Here is a 19806-nt window from a genome sequence, read left to right as displayed (position 1 = left end):
CTAAAAACCTTGACTGCACATTAGCTCTCTGCAGTCTCTTCCACATGACTTCGCCTTCTCAACAAACACACAAATACAAATGCATGTTTGCAGCTTCCACACTTCCTGTATGGATAGTTTGTAATCCCTGAGTGAGGCTATTTTAAGGACACAATGGATTCACATTCAAAATTCCATTTAACACACATTAACACAGAGTGTGTTATGTAACATACTACAATCCCACTCTTGGAAGGAAATGTGCACCATTCAATACCACACCCTAAGCCCACATGGACTCAATTTAAGGGCCGACAGTGGTTGGTCAGCACGAGGGAACGGCATACCACTCCAACTCTCACACCTCCAGCCCGGCCAAGAGAGGAGGGATGAATTTCAAAACCGGTATGCATCGACAAAATGTCCTCTTTAATCTTGTGCCTGTACTATCCAGCTGTCTGCTGATTATGGTCAGTAGGTATAAGACAAATATCTGTACAAACACACAATGAATTCTGTGGTGAAGTTAAGAACCTAAATTTTGGAGTTGCTCAATATGGCAAAAATGGTTTCACCTTGGGAATGATAGAAGAAGAAGGTGAGCGGATCCACCATCAGTTTGTGTAAACACTGACAAACAGTAAACAGTACATGAAAACCTTCATGTACACACATACTCATACTGACCCAAATACAGACACAAACACTATGCAGGCAGAGCAGCATGGGGCCCCCAGATCCTCTCACAATGAGACAGGAAAAGGCTTACTTAAGTTTGCGCTAGTACAACGTGCTGAGTCGGCATGTTGGCCATATGACTGCACGTGTGTGTGCATGCACTCACACACACAAATACGTGTGCTGACAGATGCATACAAAAATGGAACAAGGGAAAGTGACAAACAAGTCAGTGGATGGCATTCTGGGGTAGATAAAATAATGACAGTAGTGAGATTAAATGAGTGTTTGTATCCTCCTCAAGTGTATAGGATATATTCTTATTTAGGCAGGTCAGGTTGATGCATGAATAAGCTCTGGTTTCTCCAGGAGGCCATTGTGTGCCCTTGGTAGGATTTGAGTGGCATTTCTTTTGGGGGGCAAAGTGAGGATTTCTTTTCACCCAGAGAAACCAAGTGACACGACTTCAAAGCTTATGCAGGGACTTAGAGCCTTACAACAGTCAGGACAAGGCACAAACTCACACATGCAAAGAACTTAAGAGGACTCAGGAGCATTAGTGGTACCACAATTTAACTCTACAAATATCTTGCTGAATTGTAAACATTATAGATACTAAAACGCATCAACCCTGTCTCTTACAAAATTATGTTCCCACACAACTAAACTACATTTCTATGGGAACATATTTTCTCCCTGATTTTAAACACATGGTTGATGTTGTAAATTGAAACAAAAGAAAAGAAAAACGCAACAAAACTACTTGGTCAGGTTTACTAATGGTTTGGCTCAAAATAAGTATGTCTGCTATGTTATTTCACTTATTATTTAAAGTAACTGAACGTTGACTTTTGGTTTCAAAAGGGAAACCTGTTTGGTTGACCACCACATCCTCCTCCCTGCACGGACTTTGATTACAAACGTATTAAGTGATATGTCAAAAACGAATGTAATCCGGGACAAAATTTGATTCCCTTGAAACGTAACTGACAATGCAGTAACGTTCGACGGGAACAGCATTTTTTGTAGACCAGGCTGAACACATAAAACTATTTGGATTGTTGTTGTTGAAGAAACATAATTGCTACAACTCAATGTACATTAAAGCAAACTGAGCGGAGTCCCCCATTGAAGTAATTAATTCACTGTCTATGGTTGGCTGTAAGCCTTCAAACTGGCACAGCCTGGGCCATACATCTGCTCTGATGTATAGTGGGCTCTGGCCAAAAAACTGAATTCCAAATCACATAAAACAGACATTTCCTCTTGTTCACGGAGGCTTTTTCTGGGCCACTATCCAAGCCTTGCAGCTATTATAGATAACTACCTCGGAGGGTTGTTTTAAATGTAATTGGCTTGGACCAAGTTAACAAAAAATACAAAGCAGCCCTGATCACAGGTAAGCTGAAGTAATAAAATGTGTGTCTTTGCAGAGGAAGAGGATAAAGTCATAGTAGAGAGTGTAGGCTAAGGCACAACGCAATCTGCTTGGTCATAATGAGTTGGCTCCGATAAAATGTTGGCAGTGTCATGAACCTGCCTCGCTACCTCGGCCCCCTTCTGTCCTACACATTTACGTAATGCGAAGGAGAAAAAAAAAACTGTGTGGATGTGAATCTGTCCCTCATTGCCAGAGTGCCCACCTGCATATGTGGGAGAACCTGTACTCATTTGTGTGAAAGGAGAGTGACACACCAAACTCTATCATGGCTTAGAAAATTAGCCTGGGCATATGAACACTTAACACTATTGCTGACAATGTTCTTTCACCTTCCAGGCAGCCAGTTGTTTCATTTCACTTCAGTACAATATAACAATCTACTGGAAGAGGCTTGAAACTAGTTTGAGTGAGATAATGCATCACAGTGAACATCATGTTTACTTTAATAATTGTAGATGTTGCAGCATGTTATTATTCAATCAATCTACACTTTTAATTGCACATATTTCTTACTCTAAAAAACTGTAGTTTTATATATTTCTATGTTCAGTGAAAGATATTATCTCTAGATATAAATATTGTATTATTATAGGTATTATCAATAAAACTGAATTGTTGAACTGAATGTGAAATCTGCATATTGTCAAATCTTTGCTCCCAATACAGTAAACTAAGAAACACAGTGCCATAACATACATTATATTGATAGTGCATCTGTGTTACAAATAGAGGTGTAAATCACAGGTTTCATACGGCAGTAGATGTTTTGGACAACAATACAATATTTGCTGATATCACAAAGTCTGCCACAATACGATTTTGATTAAATTCAAGTCAGGATCCTGCGATTGATATTAGACGATATCATATGCCCATTCCAGATCGATGTATTGTTACACCCTTAGTTAGAAATATACAAGTAGTGCATAAAGTCATCTTAAACAGAACAGGGCTCATGTTATTTCCCTCACAAGGATAAAAAGAAGGTTACTTAGCAATCACAGAGTTTATGGGTTGCCAAGTGCAATTACCTCACTGAATGGGTTGATTTACAGAGATAATGCAGGCAATGTTTAAGGCGCTCATCACTTGCAGAAAGCCACAGCTTGCTGCTGACCCAATACGAGCCGGTCAATCTGAGTAGTTTAACCTAATTACCTGGATAGAGGCTAGTGAGTTCACAGCCTTAAACCCAGAGTGCGTGTCTGCTGGTTATCTCCACTAATCCTCCTTACAACCCTGAGAATACTCCATCAGACAACCGTGGCAGGTCAAAGGTCAGCACCAGACAATGAGGTCTCCATGGCAACCGTCAGTGCTGAAGTCTTCTATTGCTGAGTGTGTGTGTGTGTGTGTGTGTGTGTGTGTGTGTGTGTGTGTGTGTGTGTGTGTGTGTGTGTGAGAGAGAGGGGGAAGAGGAGCTCAGAACTGACAGGAGCGTCTGCTGGGACAAATCACTCTCACTATATATTAAACTGGTTCCCTTTGAGAGCAATGAGGGTGTTTTGCTGCATGATGGGCTGAACTACAAGCTGTAAAACCTTCATGAACATCCCCCTCTGACACAAAAATATAAGTAAGAATCATTCAGATGCACAAATATACACACAGCTTTGAATATCTGTTACAAAGCAAACTGTCACCGTTGGGTGCTGCAGCCTGCCTGTCCTCCCTGCCAGGGCGCTGTCTGAGTGATCAGCAAGTGTTTTTGTGATACACGTGTTATCTCAGCTGGGCTACTCCTCTGGCAAATGCATTGCGGCAGAAAAAAGAGGAGTGGAAGAAGTGCAGGAGATAAATTAGTTTGCAGCAGGAGCTGGGCAAGGAGCTAGCTAGCTGACTGGAAGCATGCAGGCTACTATTTGTAAAAAGTATAGTGTCCACCTGCACCTGTATTGTGCTGAACTGAATGCTTCCTTTGCTATGTAATTATGGTGCACCTCAAACTTACCTAAAGTGTACCTCACCAGGTGCATGGTCTTGATAAATGCAGTGGCACACAATCACTCGAAGATGATAGTTATACTATTTGTGATTACTGTTTTTTGCATTTGTCTAAAGCAAGTCACATAAGAAAAGGTGTTTGAAATGCTAAAACATTAACATGCTTTTTACATTTAAGTTATATTTGTGTATCTTTTTTCACAAATGCAGACAAGGGGAGATATTTTACCTTGAGTAAATGAAAGGTACAAATCTATTAAATTAAATTTAGAAGGCTGAATATGTGTATATAATAATAATAAGCTTTATTTATATAGTGTTTAGTGTCATGTAAGTCTGTAACTTGTATGTTGCTGTTGCCATTTCATCAGGTCTCTCTTGAAAATGAGACCTTGTGTCTCAATGAGATTTCTTTACCTGTATAAATAAAGGCTAAATAAAAGTGCTTTACAGAAAATAAAGCAGATAAAAATAAAATACAAGAATAAAATAAAATACAAACAACAGAGGGATCATAAAAACCGGGGGGAAAGAATATAAATATATATAAAAAATATATATAATAAAAGATAAAATGACCAGAGTGGAATTATAACACTCAGCAACATATCGAATATTCATAAACGCTTTCCTATAAAAAGCTTTCTTTGAACCAGGCTGGCAGAGTTTGTTGGAAGAATGGCTATGATCTCAATTTTACCATTGTTAAAAATAAATTAAGTTTTGGGACATCCAGCATTAGACATCATTGAGACAGGCAAGGAGGTTATCTAAGCTGCTGGAGTCACTGGACTGGAGAGGGACATATAGCTGTGTGTCATCCACAAAACAATGGTGGGAGACACTGTGTTTCTGAATGATATAGCTGAGCATGTAAATAGAAAACAACAGAGGCCCAATAATGGACCCTTGAGGAACACCACAATTGAAATGTGCAACAGAGGAACAAGCATTTTCTATAAGAACAGAGAAAGTTCTATTAGAGAGGTAAGAAAGTAGCAGCTATGTTCCCTTTAGACCAACCCAGTAGCAGTTTAATAATTGTATGTTTGAAACTATTTGAAATGAAGTGAGATCTTAGTAGGGATACTTTATAAAATACAGTTAGAGGATTTCATTTGTAAAACTAATTATATGCATAATGTATATACATGAACATATACATATATATATATATATATATATATATATATATATATATATATATATATATATATATATATATATAATCAGCAGCATCATGGCCATAATCAGAACTACCATAATGTCACATCTTGCATCCATTAATGAATTTCATTACGTATTTAAGACCTTGTGCTAGTTTAAATTAAATGAGCTGCCAGCACTGACTGACTTAGGGGCAACTGTCCACACAATGAATGATGTGTAACACAATGATGATGGCTGTGTATTATAATGTATTTGTTTGTACTATTTTGCAGAGATGGGAATGTTAAAAGCATTATCTGTGACTGCTGACATCTGCCTTGTTAGCCAATAAAAAAGTGAGTCAGTTATGCAGCCTACAGCTCTAAACATGTCAGGACTGTTTCAGTCAAATTCACTCTACAAATACTGGGGCTTTTGCACTCAATGAACTGCAGTATTTGTTTCTGGTGTGTACGTGTTGGTTGTGTGTTGTGTGTTCAGGCCAGGGCCAGGTCAGACAAGGCAGTGAGCCCCGTCCTGACTGCCCAATACAAAGTGAGGCCACGAGGGGGCCATCAAGCCTGAGTGAAACCAGACATTTTTAAAAGGAAATAGCCACACTCCCTCTCTTTCTTACAAACACACAAACAATGGGAGCTCATCATTTTCCTTTTCCTTTTTTAATCAGTTTTTGTATGTCTCCATATACATACGTCTTACATTTTTCTACGTGTATTTTTCCAAGTATGTTATGCACATAATGATTTATGACACAGTAAAACCAAACTAAAACTACAGCCACACCAACCACAATAGCTCACTAAAACCAGGAACAGAATCCACATGCCACTACATGAACTCCTCTTTGGCCTCTGCCCCTTTTTTCCCAATCTCGTCTTAAAACCATTCGTTGGTAGGGTGTGTGAGTTTAATCAGCAAGACTGGCCAACAAGTATAATGTATTACACAGACTATAAGTACACATGCAAGTAGACCCTCATGCAGTGTGGTTTCTTGAGTTACATACAGTATAAATACAAAACACAAGGTAAAGTTGCCACCCCTGCATCTAGAATTAAGCAAAGGATGGATTTAGGGGATTTGAATTTGAGCTGATCATGATTATAGCTTTTTTGACAGTGTTAGCTTGCAGCACCCGGTGCTGGCTCCACCCCTGCAGTTGCATAGAATCCAACATAAACCTGTTCCCAAACCACAAACACAGACATTGCTTTAAGTGTGTGTATGCTAATGGGATGTCAGTTAAGAGAAATGGGGAAACTGGCAGTTCTGTCATTTTATCTTCAATGCATGCACCACACAAACACGCATACTATGCAACATTAAAAGTCACAACCACATATAATGTAAATATGCATTTGACTCTGAGTCATACACACACTGACCCACATTTCAGGGTATTCCAAATAATATGTTAATAAATCTCTCTCACACAAGAATAGTGCACAAAGGTCGTCACTACTAATACCGCAGGTGTTATATAATCAGCTCTAATCTGCTACTGCCACTGCGACGACTCTGAGGGCTGTGCCAGTGCACGCATGCACGCTTGCAGACACAGGACCACATGGACCCTCACTCACAGTTGTTCACACAGAGCCCTCCCCCAGCCACATGGACACTACTGAACTATGTACATGATTATGTAGCTCTGGTAGCCAGCTGCTGTAAGGAACTCTTATTCCCACCTACTAAAATGATTGAGAATATTGTCCCGCCATAAGCATGTTATAGATAAAGCACCATAATCAGAAATGCTTTTTAGCTCACACCTCGTCTGAATAATTTTAATACTAAGTTCCATGCACAAACAATTAAAGAATGTAACAATGCATTTATCATTTTTGGCCACTAGGTTGTAGAATAACAACCACGCAGCCCTGACAAAACATTATATATAGTTATAATATACTATGTTCACCAGCTTGTCGCTAACTTTCTCTGTCTGCTGTTTGGTGCTGAGCAGGTACTTTTTCACTAAAAAACAGCTGTATGCTGTGGCAGAAAAAAACGACAGTATGAGACAAAAATGACAAGGATGAGACATTGAAGACAGCAAAAACAATGAGCTGAAACTCGCTATAGAGCTCTGTAAAGCTGAGGGGAGCTGCAGATTCAAGTGATAATTCTCTGGAGGTTCAAAAATATAGTAATTATAGTTGTTTTAAATTGACTGGGAAAGATTTATTTCTTAACTAGTGTCTTGGGTTTTCATTGTCTTATTGGGTTCTAAAATACGCATTCACAATGCCATTCAGTGCCACTGTGCAAAAACATCCGGCTCAAATTTCCCTTAATTACATACCTATACCCATCCACAGACACAAGCATGCACTCACACTCAGTCACCATGTGTAACTCAGAAAATCGCTTATTCTCTTATTCAGACACACACACACACACACACACACCAACAAACACACATTAACAGACACACACATACACAAATAAACAGACACATACTCCAAGCACGTGCTGAGCTGCTGCTGGTCATGTGATAGCGCCTTCCCCTTTAACACTGGACCTTGTGCAGGCATTCATTCTCTACACGATGACATATACACATATACACACACACACACACACACACACACACACACACACACACACACACACACGTCCCCATTTAGCACTCAACACATTCCCCAACATTTAACAGCAAGACACCATGAAGTTAAATGTACAGCATTGGTTGAAACTGACCGAGAATGAAACACAATGTGAAAGTGAAACCTTCTTTTTAACTGTTTGGCTAATTCAACTTTCGATCATTGCTGCTCCCAGAGGGCGGCTGGGAAACCTCGGAGATCAAAAACAACACTGTCAGACAGTAACAACAATTTTTTTCAGTTGCTTCAGATCAGAGTCATTGTCTAAATTGACCTCCTTGTGAGAATGAACTGAAGAACTGCCTGCAATAAACCTCCTGTTGTGTGTTGCTTTTAAATGTAATTAAATGCACGTGTGCAGTGTAATATAAGCCTCACCTGTGCAGCAGAGAGAACGAGCAGAGAAGTTCTTCTCCTCCTCAGATCCACGCACTTCCTCAGTTTACAGATCTGGTGGCCAGTCCTGCGGTTGAGGCAACAACTGCACTGGCCACAGCTGATCTTCCTCAGGCATGGCTCACACATCCCACACCTGCTCCGCTTCTTCCTCTCTCTCTTCTGTGGTTTCGGAGCAGTCCAGGAGGGCAAACAGGCCCCATCTGGCCCCCAGGATACAGGGAGAACAGAGGAGCCGGGTTCTCCATACCCTGCCTCTGATTCAGTGTCAAAAGAAAAAGAAGAGCGTGTGCTTTCTGAGCTGCAGGAGTATGTTAGGCTACTGTCCAGAGAAGGCGTTGAGATCTTTGGCACCAAGTTCGGCTCTGTTACCACAGCACTGTCCTCGCTGAGGTTTGGTTCACACTCAGCTGTAAGAGCATCTGTGCTCAACTGAGGAACGGGGGACAATGACAACGTAGACGTCTCTTTCTGGATGTAGTGCTCAAATGGCTCTCGGTTGGATTCACTATCTTTGGTCTGCGTCTCTGCTGGTGTGCAAGCTTTTTTCTCTCCCTGAGGAGAAGGGATCGCTAGGTTTTGCAGTTGGTGTGGTTCCTCCTGGCTTGAATCCCTCAAGCTCCTGGGTTTGAAGGAGTCACTACGGATAATAACCGGCGTATTTCTTTTTACAAGAACAGTCTGCACCATCAGGGCAGTTTCAGCGAATGCTGAGGACCCTGTGAAATGAGGTTTAGCACCATGAATGGTAGGTTGCATGTCTGTCTTACCCTGGCTCAGAACCTCTGGCTCAAGTGCATCTGAGGTGGAGGGGGCTTTGGTGGGATTTGAGGTAGCTGTGTTGCAGACTGATAGCACATTTACAGGTGATTCTGACAGTGCCGTCAGTTCATTGTTAGAGTGAGGTGGATCTGGAGATGGAGAGGCTGGTGTGCTGGTGTGGGAGTCAGCAGGATTGAAAGAAACATCATTCTCCTTCTCTTTTTTTCCTACTTCTTCTCCTTCACAATTACCCAGCCTCTCAACCATCTCCTCCATCTCTTCCACAGTCTCATTTTGACTCTCAACTATTTTCTCTGCCTCTAAACTCTCTCTTCTGTCATGATTTATCTTCTCTTTTCTCCCAGAGACAATTATCACTCTTTCATCTGTCCTACTCTTTCTTAAGTCCAACATGTTATCTTCCTCCTGATGGACAGAATATACATCATCTTGCTTACCATTACCTGCAAGAAGATCAAGTTTATTTCCAAGGATAGATGAACTGTCATTTCCCTTGCTGCCGCCCTGCACCCCTGGTGAGCCAATACTCGTTAGCACAGAGGGGCTATCTTTACTTCTGTCACTGCAGAGTTTTAGCTGTCCATCCACATCATCACACACCCCAATCGCACACCTCAGGTCACCTTCACTCTTATGACTGACAGTCTTTTTGTCTTGCTGGGTTATAGGACTGTCACAGCTGCACTGCACACACTCTTCCAGTATGTCGTTACACGGTGGTGAATCTGCTTTAAGAGGGCTGCCCTCTTTAGCATAGTTGACTCCTGAACCCTGATCTTTGATACTCGCAGGAACCTCAGTTTTTAGAGAAACCGGAAGTATTTCTTCAGCATCACAGGAGTCTAGATTCTCATTTTCCTCATAAGGAGATGAATCATTGACTCTGGTGCTTGAGGGCTTGTTTCTTGTGTTTCCTTGCTGTGATGTTGCTTGTTTTCCTTGCGCCCCCCTTGCTGTTTCTCCCTCTGCAAGGTTTAGGAGGCTGGCAGGGTGTAACAGGCACCCGTGTGCCCCGCAGAGACTTCCTTCGCCCTAGGGGGTCCTGTAACTCACCACAGTGGTCAGGCGGATTGCTCGGCCGCCTAAGCCTTGCAGATCCTTTTACATTTAGGGCTTGGTTAACTCTGCCAGGGGACCTCCCAGGGCCCTGACTTGCAGGCACGCTAACGCCTCTTCCACGAGGGCTTCGGCCTGACTGTGCCTGAGCCCTGGCTGTTGACCTTTTGGGTTCTGCAGGTGTTTTCTGGGGCCTCTCTGTGGCTCTTCCTCTGGGTTTGTTTGAGTTACATGTTTGCCTCTTGGTGCTGATCACTTTCTTGGCGTTTTTTCTCTGTGCAGGTTTCTGTCTCCTGGAGGATTTGGTGGTAGCAGGCATGGCTGAGAGTGTGGAGGGGAGGATTTCTGGCAGCCAGCATGGGAGCCAGGTGAATGTTTATCTTTTGCTCAGCACACAATGTTTTTTCTTTTTAAAACCTTCCTCTTCTGTGTTTTATCCTTGAATTTTAAATTATGATGCCGTCATTATCGTGTAATTGCAGTGCATGACCTATAAAGACAGAGTAAACAGGAAGATAATAAAAATACTATTATACTCTCAGCACCTTTAAATGTATTTTCAGTGTAATAAAGACAAACCGTTAGTGCAATACAACATCAGGTACAATTTGATGGCTGACAACATAGTAGTACAATAACTAAAAAGCTAAATCTATACAAATGTTGTTTACTTTGTCTGCTGGAAATTACACTTTTGCCCCGCCTGAAATATTTACTCGGACGAGCAAGTGCTGTAAGGTTGACGTCAATAAAGAAAATCCAATGCACTTATACATAATAGTATACTATTTACTATATTTTGAATAAAGATATACAATTCGAAGAACTATGGTCTATAAAAAAACAGAAAGTATAGCTTCAGGAAGGCTGTAACTGTTTAAAGGGCAGGCACGTTGAGGAGTGGGCTCTAGCCGGAGGTCGGATCCTGTTTTCGTCTTTCTGACTGGCGGAAGAGGGGGTTATTACCGTGTAAAATCGCCTTCAGCGTCGCAGTTTATTACTATTATTGCACTTGACCGCTGTCAATTGAAGCGCCGTGTAGATATAGGTTGTTTTGTTGCTCGTGAGGTTTCATTTACACGTTTATGGCTGAAATGCTTTACATACCAGAGAGCGACAGTTGCACTGTCTGAACTGCTAATAATACTCCGCTCCAGCGAGACAGCGAGACCTTGTATTGGTTTCCCTCCTCGGCAAATATAGACTGCTGGCAAGTTCAATCCTCTCTCGACGATGACACATGGACATGATAAAAGCACCAACATGAACATACATCGAGCGGAAGAATAGTTGGTTTTCAACGTGCACCGTGTAGTCTTTGCGGAGCACGACACCCGTTAAAATGTAAATCCCTCTTATGTCAATCCATTCAGGGCAGCCCCGCTCACTCTCCCTCCACCAGACGCAACCTACCGTCGGTCTCCACTGGCCAGAAACTCGTCGTCGGCTCTGGAGGGAAGAGTGGAAAACAAAACCTGGGATGGATTTCAGCTGTCGTTTGTCCCAGTGCTCCTGTGTTTTAGCAAGTAGACGCAGGGGTGTGCTATAAATGATTTGAAGGAATCACCAAAACACTAAAGTAAGTGTTTAAATTGTATGGTAATTGTAAGTGTAATGCAAAAAAAAAAAAAAAACGTTTTATTTGTATTTCTGTTATGAACAGACGCTATATCAATACCTATATCTTCTTCTTTGTTTTTCTTTTTTTTCATACTGTCAACTTTTTTTAAATAATCTTGTGTATTCAGAAAAACGAAATATTCTATATATGTATGGGTCATTCCTGAATTGGAGGACATTTCATGTCCCACATATAAAAAATATAATAATCCATGCCCAAAAAGCTAAACCATGCACTTGTTGTGTTAAATATACTTATCTTGATACAAAATGTATATAAAGTTGCAGAAAATGTTCTTTCAAAATATTATTTAACATATCAAATAGCTCTCAAACACCCCTAAAATAGCATTTTTCTCTTGTCCCAGCTTCTTGGTTTGCATGTCAAATATAACATTTCATATAGGGTTTTTATTTACTTTTTTTGGTATTATTTTATTGATATATGTGTCTTGTAATGGTAAACATATTTAAAATGACAGTAATTTTACACTGAAAGTGTGTCCCACAACATGCGTGCTACCCTGTTACCGAAACCTTTTTAGCTTGGCAGAGGAAGTGAAAAAACGGTTAGTCACATGACACAGAGGAAATGACATTAGCAAGTCATGTGCTACTACCATGGGTAGACCAAAGGTAAGTCCTCCCTTTTATTTTTAATATATTTCCAATCTTTTCACTCTTGATGGAGTGTGGCACTCACACAAACGCAACCCTGTTACTCACATTATGAGACTAATGTCTTCTCCTAATCCTTCTCCTGTCTGCTCCGATTCTCCGGCCGATCTCTCGCTCCATCGTCCCCTCACTCGCGAACAAGACCCCGGGTACTTGAAATCCTTCACTTGGGGTAAGGGCTCATTCCCTACCCAGAGTAGGCAATCCACCGGTTTCCTGCTGAGAGCTATGGCCTCAGATTTGGAGGTGCTGATCCTCATCCCAACCGCTTCACACTCGGCTGCGAACTGATCCAGTGACTGCTGAAGGTCACAGACCGATGATGCCATCAGGACCACATCATCTGTAAAGAGCAGCAATGAGATCCTCAGGCCACCAAACTGCAACCCCTCTCCTCCACGACTACGCCTCGATATCCTGGCCATGAATATCACAAACAGGATTGGTGATAAAGCGCAGCCCTGGCAGAGGCCAACATTCACTGGGAACGAGTTCGATTTACTGCTGAGTATCCGGACACAACTCTCGCTTTCGGCGTACAGGGATTGGATGGCCCTCAGAAGTGACCCCCTCACCCCATACTCCCGCAGCACCTCCCAAAGTATCATCTGTGGGACCCGGTCATACGCCTTCTTCAGATCCACAAAACACAATTAGACCGGTTGGGCGTACTCCCAGGCCCCCTCCAGGATCCTTGCGAGAGTGAAGAGTTGGTCCGTTGTTCCACGACCAGGACGGAATCCGCATTGTTCCTCTTCAATCAGAGGTTCGACTACCGGCCGAACCCTCCTTTCCAGCACCCTGGAGTAGACTTTACCAGGGAGGCTGAGAAGTGTGATACCCCTGTAGTTGGCACACACTCTCTGGTCCCCCTTTTTGAATAGTGCAGGGGTGGGGAACCTCCGGCCTCCGGGCCGTATACATATATATATAACAGGCTGAATTTCTCTATGATTCCAATTGTAAAATAATTTTGGGTAAAATGGGAGAGAGAGAGAGTCAATCAAACATATCACATAATTATTGCTGTAATATAGACAGAAGAGAAATGAAGTGATCCGTATAGTTTATATTACAGATCAATGTAGAAACTTGTTTAAGGAGTTCTCCTAAAGTATACATGTAGGCTGACAAAAGGTATGAGAAGCTGGGGAAATGTTTCTCATTTTACATCTGTGCAAAATAAAACAAACAATTAGTATTGAAGATAAAACAATATTATCACTTATTTTGAATGTGATGATAACAGTTAAAGTACTACTTTTGTTTGAATCTTATTATGGAAATGTAATATTCATAAAGCTACATTTCTTAATTGAACTACATCTTTTAAGTTGTTTTCAAATTAAATTATATTTTATCTTGAGTCTCTTAAATTTGTAACAAATAAGAAATGCATACCAATAGCCAAATTTACCAAGACATGTTTGCCACCAAAATAATTCATATTATTTATTGATCCATTAGAAAGAAATTAACCTTCTGATATAGCTGCTTTCCCCCGTAATTAATTGAAATGGCATGGCTGGTTGTTTGTACATTCTTTAAAACAAATACAAATAAGTAATGCATAGGATGTCAAGAAACTTCTATTTATTTATCAAAATTTTACTTGAGAAAATAACCTATGAAAATAACCTATGAAAATAACCTATGAAAATAACCTATGAAAATAATACTGAACTCTTCCACCACCCCTCAACGTCATATGCGTCATTAATGTGCGACTGTTTTCGGTCAGATGCCTTCAGTCGTAAACGGTCGAAGGGCATTAGTGGTATACAAATATTGAAAGTGCTTCAGGTTTATTCATCACTTAAGTTTTTGTTTGTTTTTCATTTGAAACAGTAAACGACGAGCTTCTCGGTGCTACCCGGTGTCCACAGTAACGCCACATTTGAACAGCCAGGATTATCCAGAGAGCAAAACTCTGCGAAGGAGAAACATATTTGTTGAAGAGATTTTATCGGACAGACCCTCCACTTCTTCTGTTTTTGCTCCTCTAACAGTTTGGATCAGCTTGTGAGTATTAGCACGCGGTGGCCTTGTCTCTTAGTCTGCTGCTAGTGGCTAATAACCTTAACCGGTAGTGGTGTCCCATTGCAAAGACTTGCCAACCTCATTCTAGCCTTAAGTAAATATAAAACAGACACTCTGGTTTGCCCATAGAGATATTTGCCAGTATGATGATACATGCCCATAGTCACATGTGCATTTACAGTGTTTTCTCCAAATTGAACAGCCATGGATGTGGCAGATTCCTGAGCAGGAAGGATGACATCAGAGGCTGTGGTCTCCACATCTCCTGCTATAGGCAGCAGCAGCACCCCTGCTAAGAGGGACTACCATTTTATTCGCTCCTTTGTAGCTGGAGGTAGGATCTGACGCATGAGTTTGTTTCATCAGTTTCAGGTCTGTGATGATTTACACAACGTAGAACACTAGGACACATGTTCAAGCCTTTGTGTGTCTGCAAGACTGCATAGCTTTACCATAGGAAAACTTTCTCCTTTGCAATCAATCAATCAATCAATCAATCAATCAATCAAGTGTTTACATGTATTCATTTTAGCTAGTCCAAATCAGACAGCTGTTTTCTTATATAACAGTTTGTTATAAAGATCCTGCAGTGCAGTGCCAGTTATTTCGCTGCAGACATTTACCACCTTATTGAGTACATTTCTGTGTTTGACCTTGACCGATTGATACCAGCAGATAAAAGAGAAATTGAACACAGACCCAATAAAAGATCGATAAAACATTGACATCAGGGTCCTGTTAACTGAACAGGCTCCCTGCTGGTCGCCGCGGACACATGTGCCTCTATCTACATGTGCCTCTATCTACATGTGCCTCTATCTACATGTGCCTCTATCTACATGCGCCTCTATCTACATGTGCCTCTATCTACATGCGTTGCTTTACTTTCTCCTGCTTTCTTTTGCGACCCATAAACTGATGTCTGCACAGCCACCCTACTGACCTTGATCATACTGCACATATACTTAAATAGGTCGCTTCATCGTAAACTTCACAGCAGCTCTATCGACACCATAACTCTGCTGTTCTCCCTGTGGAGCTTGGCAAGAACAAATAGAGTTTCCCTTCAAAGAGCAATAAAAACACCTGAAATGAACTTTCAGACCCTGCACCTGACACATGAAGAAATGCTCACCAATAGTCTAAACACTATGTGATTGGAGAATATGGACACTTTGTTACTAAAGTAATCATTTGTCACATACTTCATCACTATACCTTTAAAGAATTGTGATGCTGGATTGAAGATTGATGCGATCATAGTTTTTACAAACAGACACAAGCTTGATTTAAACATACTTTTAGTTTTCCTAAATTGTACCGTTATACCAGGAAAGACAGTTAGGTAAGTTTCTGTGTCTTTGTTGGTGGTTCCTCTATTTTATTTTGAAACACACGTTGCACTTCTAAGGGGTTGACTTTACCACTTGTTCCCTTTTTTATGTATTACGACCAACGCTACTCTCATATTTCAACGTGCAACTATTCAAATGTTCAACTGTCTATAAATGATTGGCCTTTTTCAATGCCAGATTCTCCCAAGATGAATCAAAAAAACATTCGCCAACCATTCTGCTGTTATGTTTCTCTGTTTTTATTTAGGTGTTGCAGGATGCTGTGCCAAGTGTACCATTGCTCCTCTGGACAGAATAAAAATTCTCCTTCAAGCCCAGAACCCCCATTACAAACATCTCGGTAGAAACAACAGCAGCCAAACAAAGAAAAATCAATAAGTGTTTGTTTTTCCACACATCTGTGCCACATGAGTGAAACTTCTGATCTTTCTTTGCAGGAGTGTTTGCCACTCTCAGAGCTGTGCCAAAGAAAGAAGGCTTCCTTGGCTTATACAAGGGTAATGGGGCCATGATGGTCAGGATATTTCCCTATGGAGCCATCCAGTTCATGGCCTTTGACAAGTATAAAAAGGTGTTTATTGTGCAATAACACTTTCAAAGAGCAATGTTATAAAATATGGGTGACGATAGCAGTTGTCTACGGAAATGTGATGTGTTTTGATGTTGTTCTTTCTTCGCCACAGTAGAATTTCTGTGTCTTGTTGTTATTGGTGAAACTGTTGTCCTTTTTGTTTCCGGGCTTCACAGCTGCTAAGTAAACAGATCGGGATCTCTGGACACATCCACCGCCTCGTGGCAGGATCTATGGCAGGTAATTTATCTTTGTCACTGACGAGACTTGCCGTTTCAGTCAGTTGGATATAATGTACTGTACTTTTAGTTTCCTTTTCTCTGTAAATGTCGTGATTGTAGGCATTGTTATTTGCTCCTCTTGAATCATAGACTATGTTTACATTTGTCACGTCAGGACCAATTTTCTGATAATGTGACGGATATTGCATCACCACGATATAAAAAAATATATTAAAGTGGTCAGGCTCCAAGAGATTAAGAGACAAAGTGGAAAGCCAGTTACTTGAAATGAAATACAGCAGATTAAATACAGTGTTTAATCTCAGTAAATCATGTTGTTGCATAACTATAGTCCTAAAGCGGTGTGTTTCTACAAAGCTTGTTCTGTTTTGTTGTGTGTTCTCAGGGATGAGTGCGGTGATATGCACCTACCCTCTGGATGTGATCCGAGCCAGACTGGCCTTCCAGGTGACAGGAGACCATCGCTACACTGGAATTGCCAATGCCTTCTACACCATCTACCTTAAGGTAGTGTGTGTTCAACTTCTCAAACAAACAACACAGCCTTCACAAAATGACTGCGCACGGCACAAGAGGAGAGGGAGCGACCTTGTGCAGAATAGCCGTGGACTGTGATTACTCTGAGCAGTATTGGGAATGAATTACAGTATAATATATTTGAATATATTTCTTGCTTTTTTCCTGATGGTCTGAATAAGTCGCTAAATTCTCCGCTAGTAGTAGGCTCTGAGGAAAACGGAAAGCAATCCAGTTGTCTTTGCGACTGCGGTGTCAACAATAATACCCCTTTGAAGCGCTAGAGGTGCAACTTTAAAAATGCATGAATATCAAAGTTCTTTGGTCATAATTGTTAATAATGTATATGGTGTCTACCTCTTGCAATCAAACCTGTTTTTTCTTTTTTGCAAAGGAGGGGGGCGTGTTGGGCTTCTACAGGGGACTTACTCCAACACTTATTGGAATGGCCCCTTATGCAGGTGATTATTGAGGTTGCATAGATTGATACCAGTCTTTGATTATGATCCATGATCATTGTGCACAACAACATAAGATGTCCTCCCTAAGATATGTGACGAGTGTTCTTCGTGATGCTTTAGCTTGTCTCTGTCTCTCCCACCCCATTTTATCCTCCAGGTTTCTCGTTCTTCACCTTTGGCACCCTGAAGAGCCTCGGCTTGAAACATTTCCCTGAGATGCTGGGACGCCCCTCCTCAGACAACCCTGATGTCCTCATTCTGAAAACGCACGTTAACTTGCTCTGTGGAGGTGTTGCCGGTGCCATCGCTCAGACAATATCGTAAGTGCTGTCGGCAGGCAGCCGTGGAGTTTGCTATTGATTACTCTCATTTATTGATGGTTGATGTGTCCCATTGTGTCTCTTCTCACTAGGTATCCCTTGGATGTGGCCAGGAGAAGAATGCAGTTAGGAACCGTGCTTCCTGACTCTGAGAAATGTGTGTAAGTATCACCAATGTTTCTACTCTCAATAATCTGTTTGCAACTTGTTCTGCACTCTCTGTAATATGAGACATGAATGTTAAAATGCTCAAAATTTCAAGGAGCATAATGGAGCTGTAAAACTACAGCAACATACCGTTCATACCTGTACAAGTTCACACAATGCCAGTCCAAACACTGCTCATTGTTCTTGCATTATGCTTTTCCTTGATATTTAAGAAGAATGCATTCACAAGGTGCTGGTGATACATCAGTTACAAATTGCAAGATGTATTACTTCATTGTCAGCTCAACGTAGTTAGGTATTTGCTTTGGTGAAATCATAAAAGATCAGGCCATAACATCTACTAGTGTGGTTAAAATAAGCCATGTCTGTCATTCTAAAAAGTGTATGTTTTCTTGTCTTGCACCTGAACAGATCCCTGAGCAAGACGCTGAAGTATGTGTACAAAGAGTATGGGGTCAAGAAGGGATTGTACCGAGGCCTTTCTCTCAACTACATCCGCTGTGTTCCCTCCCAGGCCGTGGCCTTTACCACCTATGAGTTCATGAAGCAGACCCTCCACCTGAACTAGCCCCTGTTTTTATACTTCCTGAGTCTGCACCTGGGTCTGTACGCTCCGAGGCATTAAGCATATCGTCGTGCTTCCATCGTACAGTGATCCGAGGTCACTCGCCACGTCTTAAATCGCCTTTTCCTTGAGTTCACTGAAGGCACCAGGGAAGTCCGTTATCGCTGAAAAAAGAAACTGGATATCTGTTTCTTTTAATTCCCTCTTACTTCCTGCTAATGTGAGTCGCCACTTCTTAGGAGAAGGTTTAGGTTCAGCTGCTCGGGGGCAATGATATGCTCTTTAACAATGTTGTTGGCAACACCACAACAACCCTCTGAGTGTGTAGAAGCTCCCTCATTCACACAAACGTCCTCTCACTTGGTTTTAACATGGACACGAGCTTAAAATGATCAAATTATTATCAGTTTCTTTGTAATGTGTTTCTTAACTAAGAAGGGAACTTTTCCATATGCATTTATTTGAATAATACATCACCCCTATACTTAACACCCCTTACGAGTTTTAAAAATAATCTGATGATTTATAATGTGTTGTTTATAGTATATAAACATTTACAGTGCAGCTTTGGGGTGCAGTAACTTTAGGAGACGTTGCTGTTTCCAAATCTAAAATCAATATAATTAAGTAAAATAAATAAATAAATAAAAGATGCTGTGACAGAAGTGGCACGGGATTTCAGTTTAAGACAACTTAAAATGTTATTGCCAAACACTGAATAGAGCACTCGTGTGTGTTTTTATGTTGGTTAATGTGCACTCAGATTTTTAAGTCTGTACCTTTGATGATATTGAATGATGCATGTGATCAGAAAGTTATTTTGGGTTTGAGATGTCAGCGTTTTGACATAATATGGATGTAGGAGGGATGTGATGTGATTCAGGAGAAATTTGCACTTCGTCACTGTAGCTTTTTCCTTTATTTATTGATTTAGCAACCTGTTGCCACTAGGTGGCAGCATTGGATATAAATGGCATTGTTTACCATCAGAGCTGCACACGTTCATAAATATTTCATACATTTCTTATCTAATACAAGTCAGACTAGATTACTTTTTGCCTAACAAAGGCTTGTTGTCAGATGATGAGTTTAATATATGTGCTGTTTTTAGCCAAACGTTTCGACTACTTATTAGTTTTTGCCTCAGGAAGGCTAAACATTAATTATTGAATGAAATAGCTTTAATATCAAGTGCACCGCTGGCCTTCAAGTCA

At 41.0% G+C, this 19806-nt stretch overlaps 2 protein-coding genes across 3 annotated transcripts in view; one reads left to right on the top strand and one right to left on the bottom strand.

Annotated features, from left to right (window-relative positions):
• tet1 (tet methylcytosine dioxygenase 1) overlaps nucleotides 1-11469 on the bottom strand; it is a 28900-nt gene extending 17431 nt beyond the window's left edge. Inside the window, 3 exon segments of the mRNA XM_029449317.1 lie at nucleotides 8200-9936; nucleotides 9938-10546; nucleotides 11164-11469. Coding sequence (XP_029305177.1) covers nucleotides 8200-9936; nucleotides 9938-10375 — 2175 coding nt within the window. The 5' untranslated portion in view covers nucleotides 10376-10546; nucleotides 11164-11469.
• slc25a16 (solute carrier family 25 member 16) lies at nucleotides 10148-19130 on the top strand. 2 transcript variants are annotated; one of them, XM_029449319.1, is made up of 13 exons: nucleotides 10148-10236; nucleotides 10339-10424; nucleotides 11430-11635; nucleotides 14203-14376; nucleotides 14597-14728; nucleotides 15997-16089; nucleotides 16187-16320; nucleotides 16497-16560; nucleotides 16948-17069; nucleotides 17473-17539; nucleotides 17697-17859; nucleotides 17952-18020; nucleotides 18439-18595. In XM_029449319.1, the coding sequence occupies exons 5-13, from the start codon at nucleotides 14629-14631 to the stop codon at nucleotides 18593-18595; spliced, it is 969 nt and encodes a 322-aa protein (XP_029305179.1). In that variant the 5' UTR covers nucleotides 10148-10236; nucleotides 10339-10424; nucleotides 11430-11635; nucleotides 14203-14376; nucleotides 14597-14628. The 2 variants fall into 2 exon arrangements, with proteins under 2 accessions (XP_029305179.1, XP_029305180.1); XM_029449320.1 differs by lacking the exons at nucleotides 10148-10236; nucleotides 10339-10424; nucleotides 11430-11635 and having other exon boundaries at nucleotides 14057-14376; nucleotides 18439-19130.
• The last annotated feature ends 676 nt before the right edge of the window (nucleotides 19131-19806 follow it).

This window comes from Cottoperca gobio, chromosome 15, assembly GCF_900634415.1.
Source record: "Cottoperca gobio chromosome 15, fCotGob3.1, whole genome shotgun sequence".
NCBI classification, from domain to species: Eukaryota; Metazoa; Chordata; class Actinopteri; order Perciformes; family Bovichtidae; genus Cottoperca; species Cottoperca gobio.
Note: the sequence above shows the minus strand (reverse complement) of the source record. Positions and strands in the feature narration are given on the sequence as shown.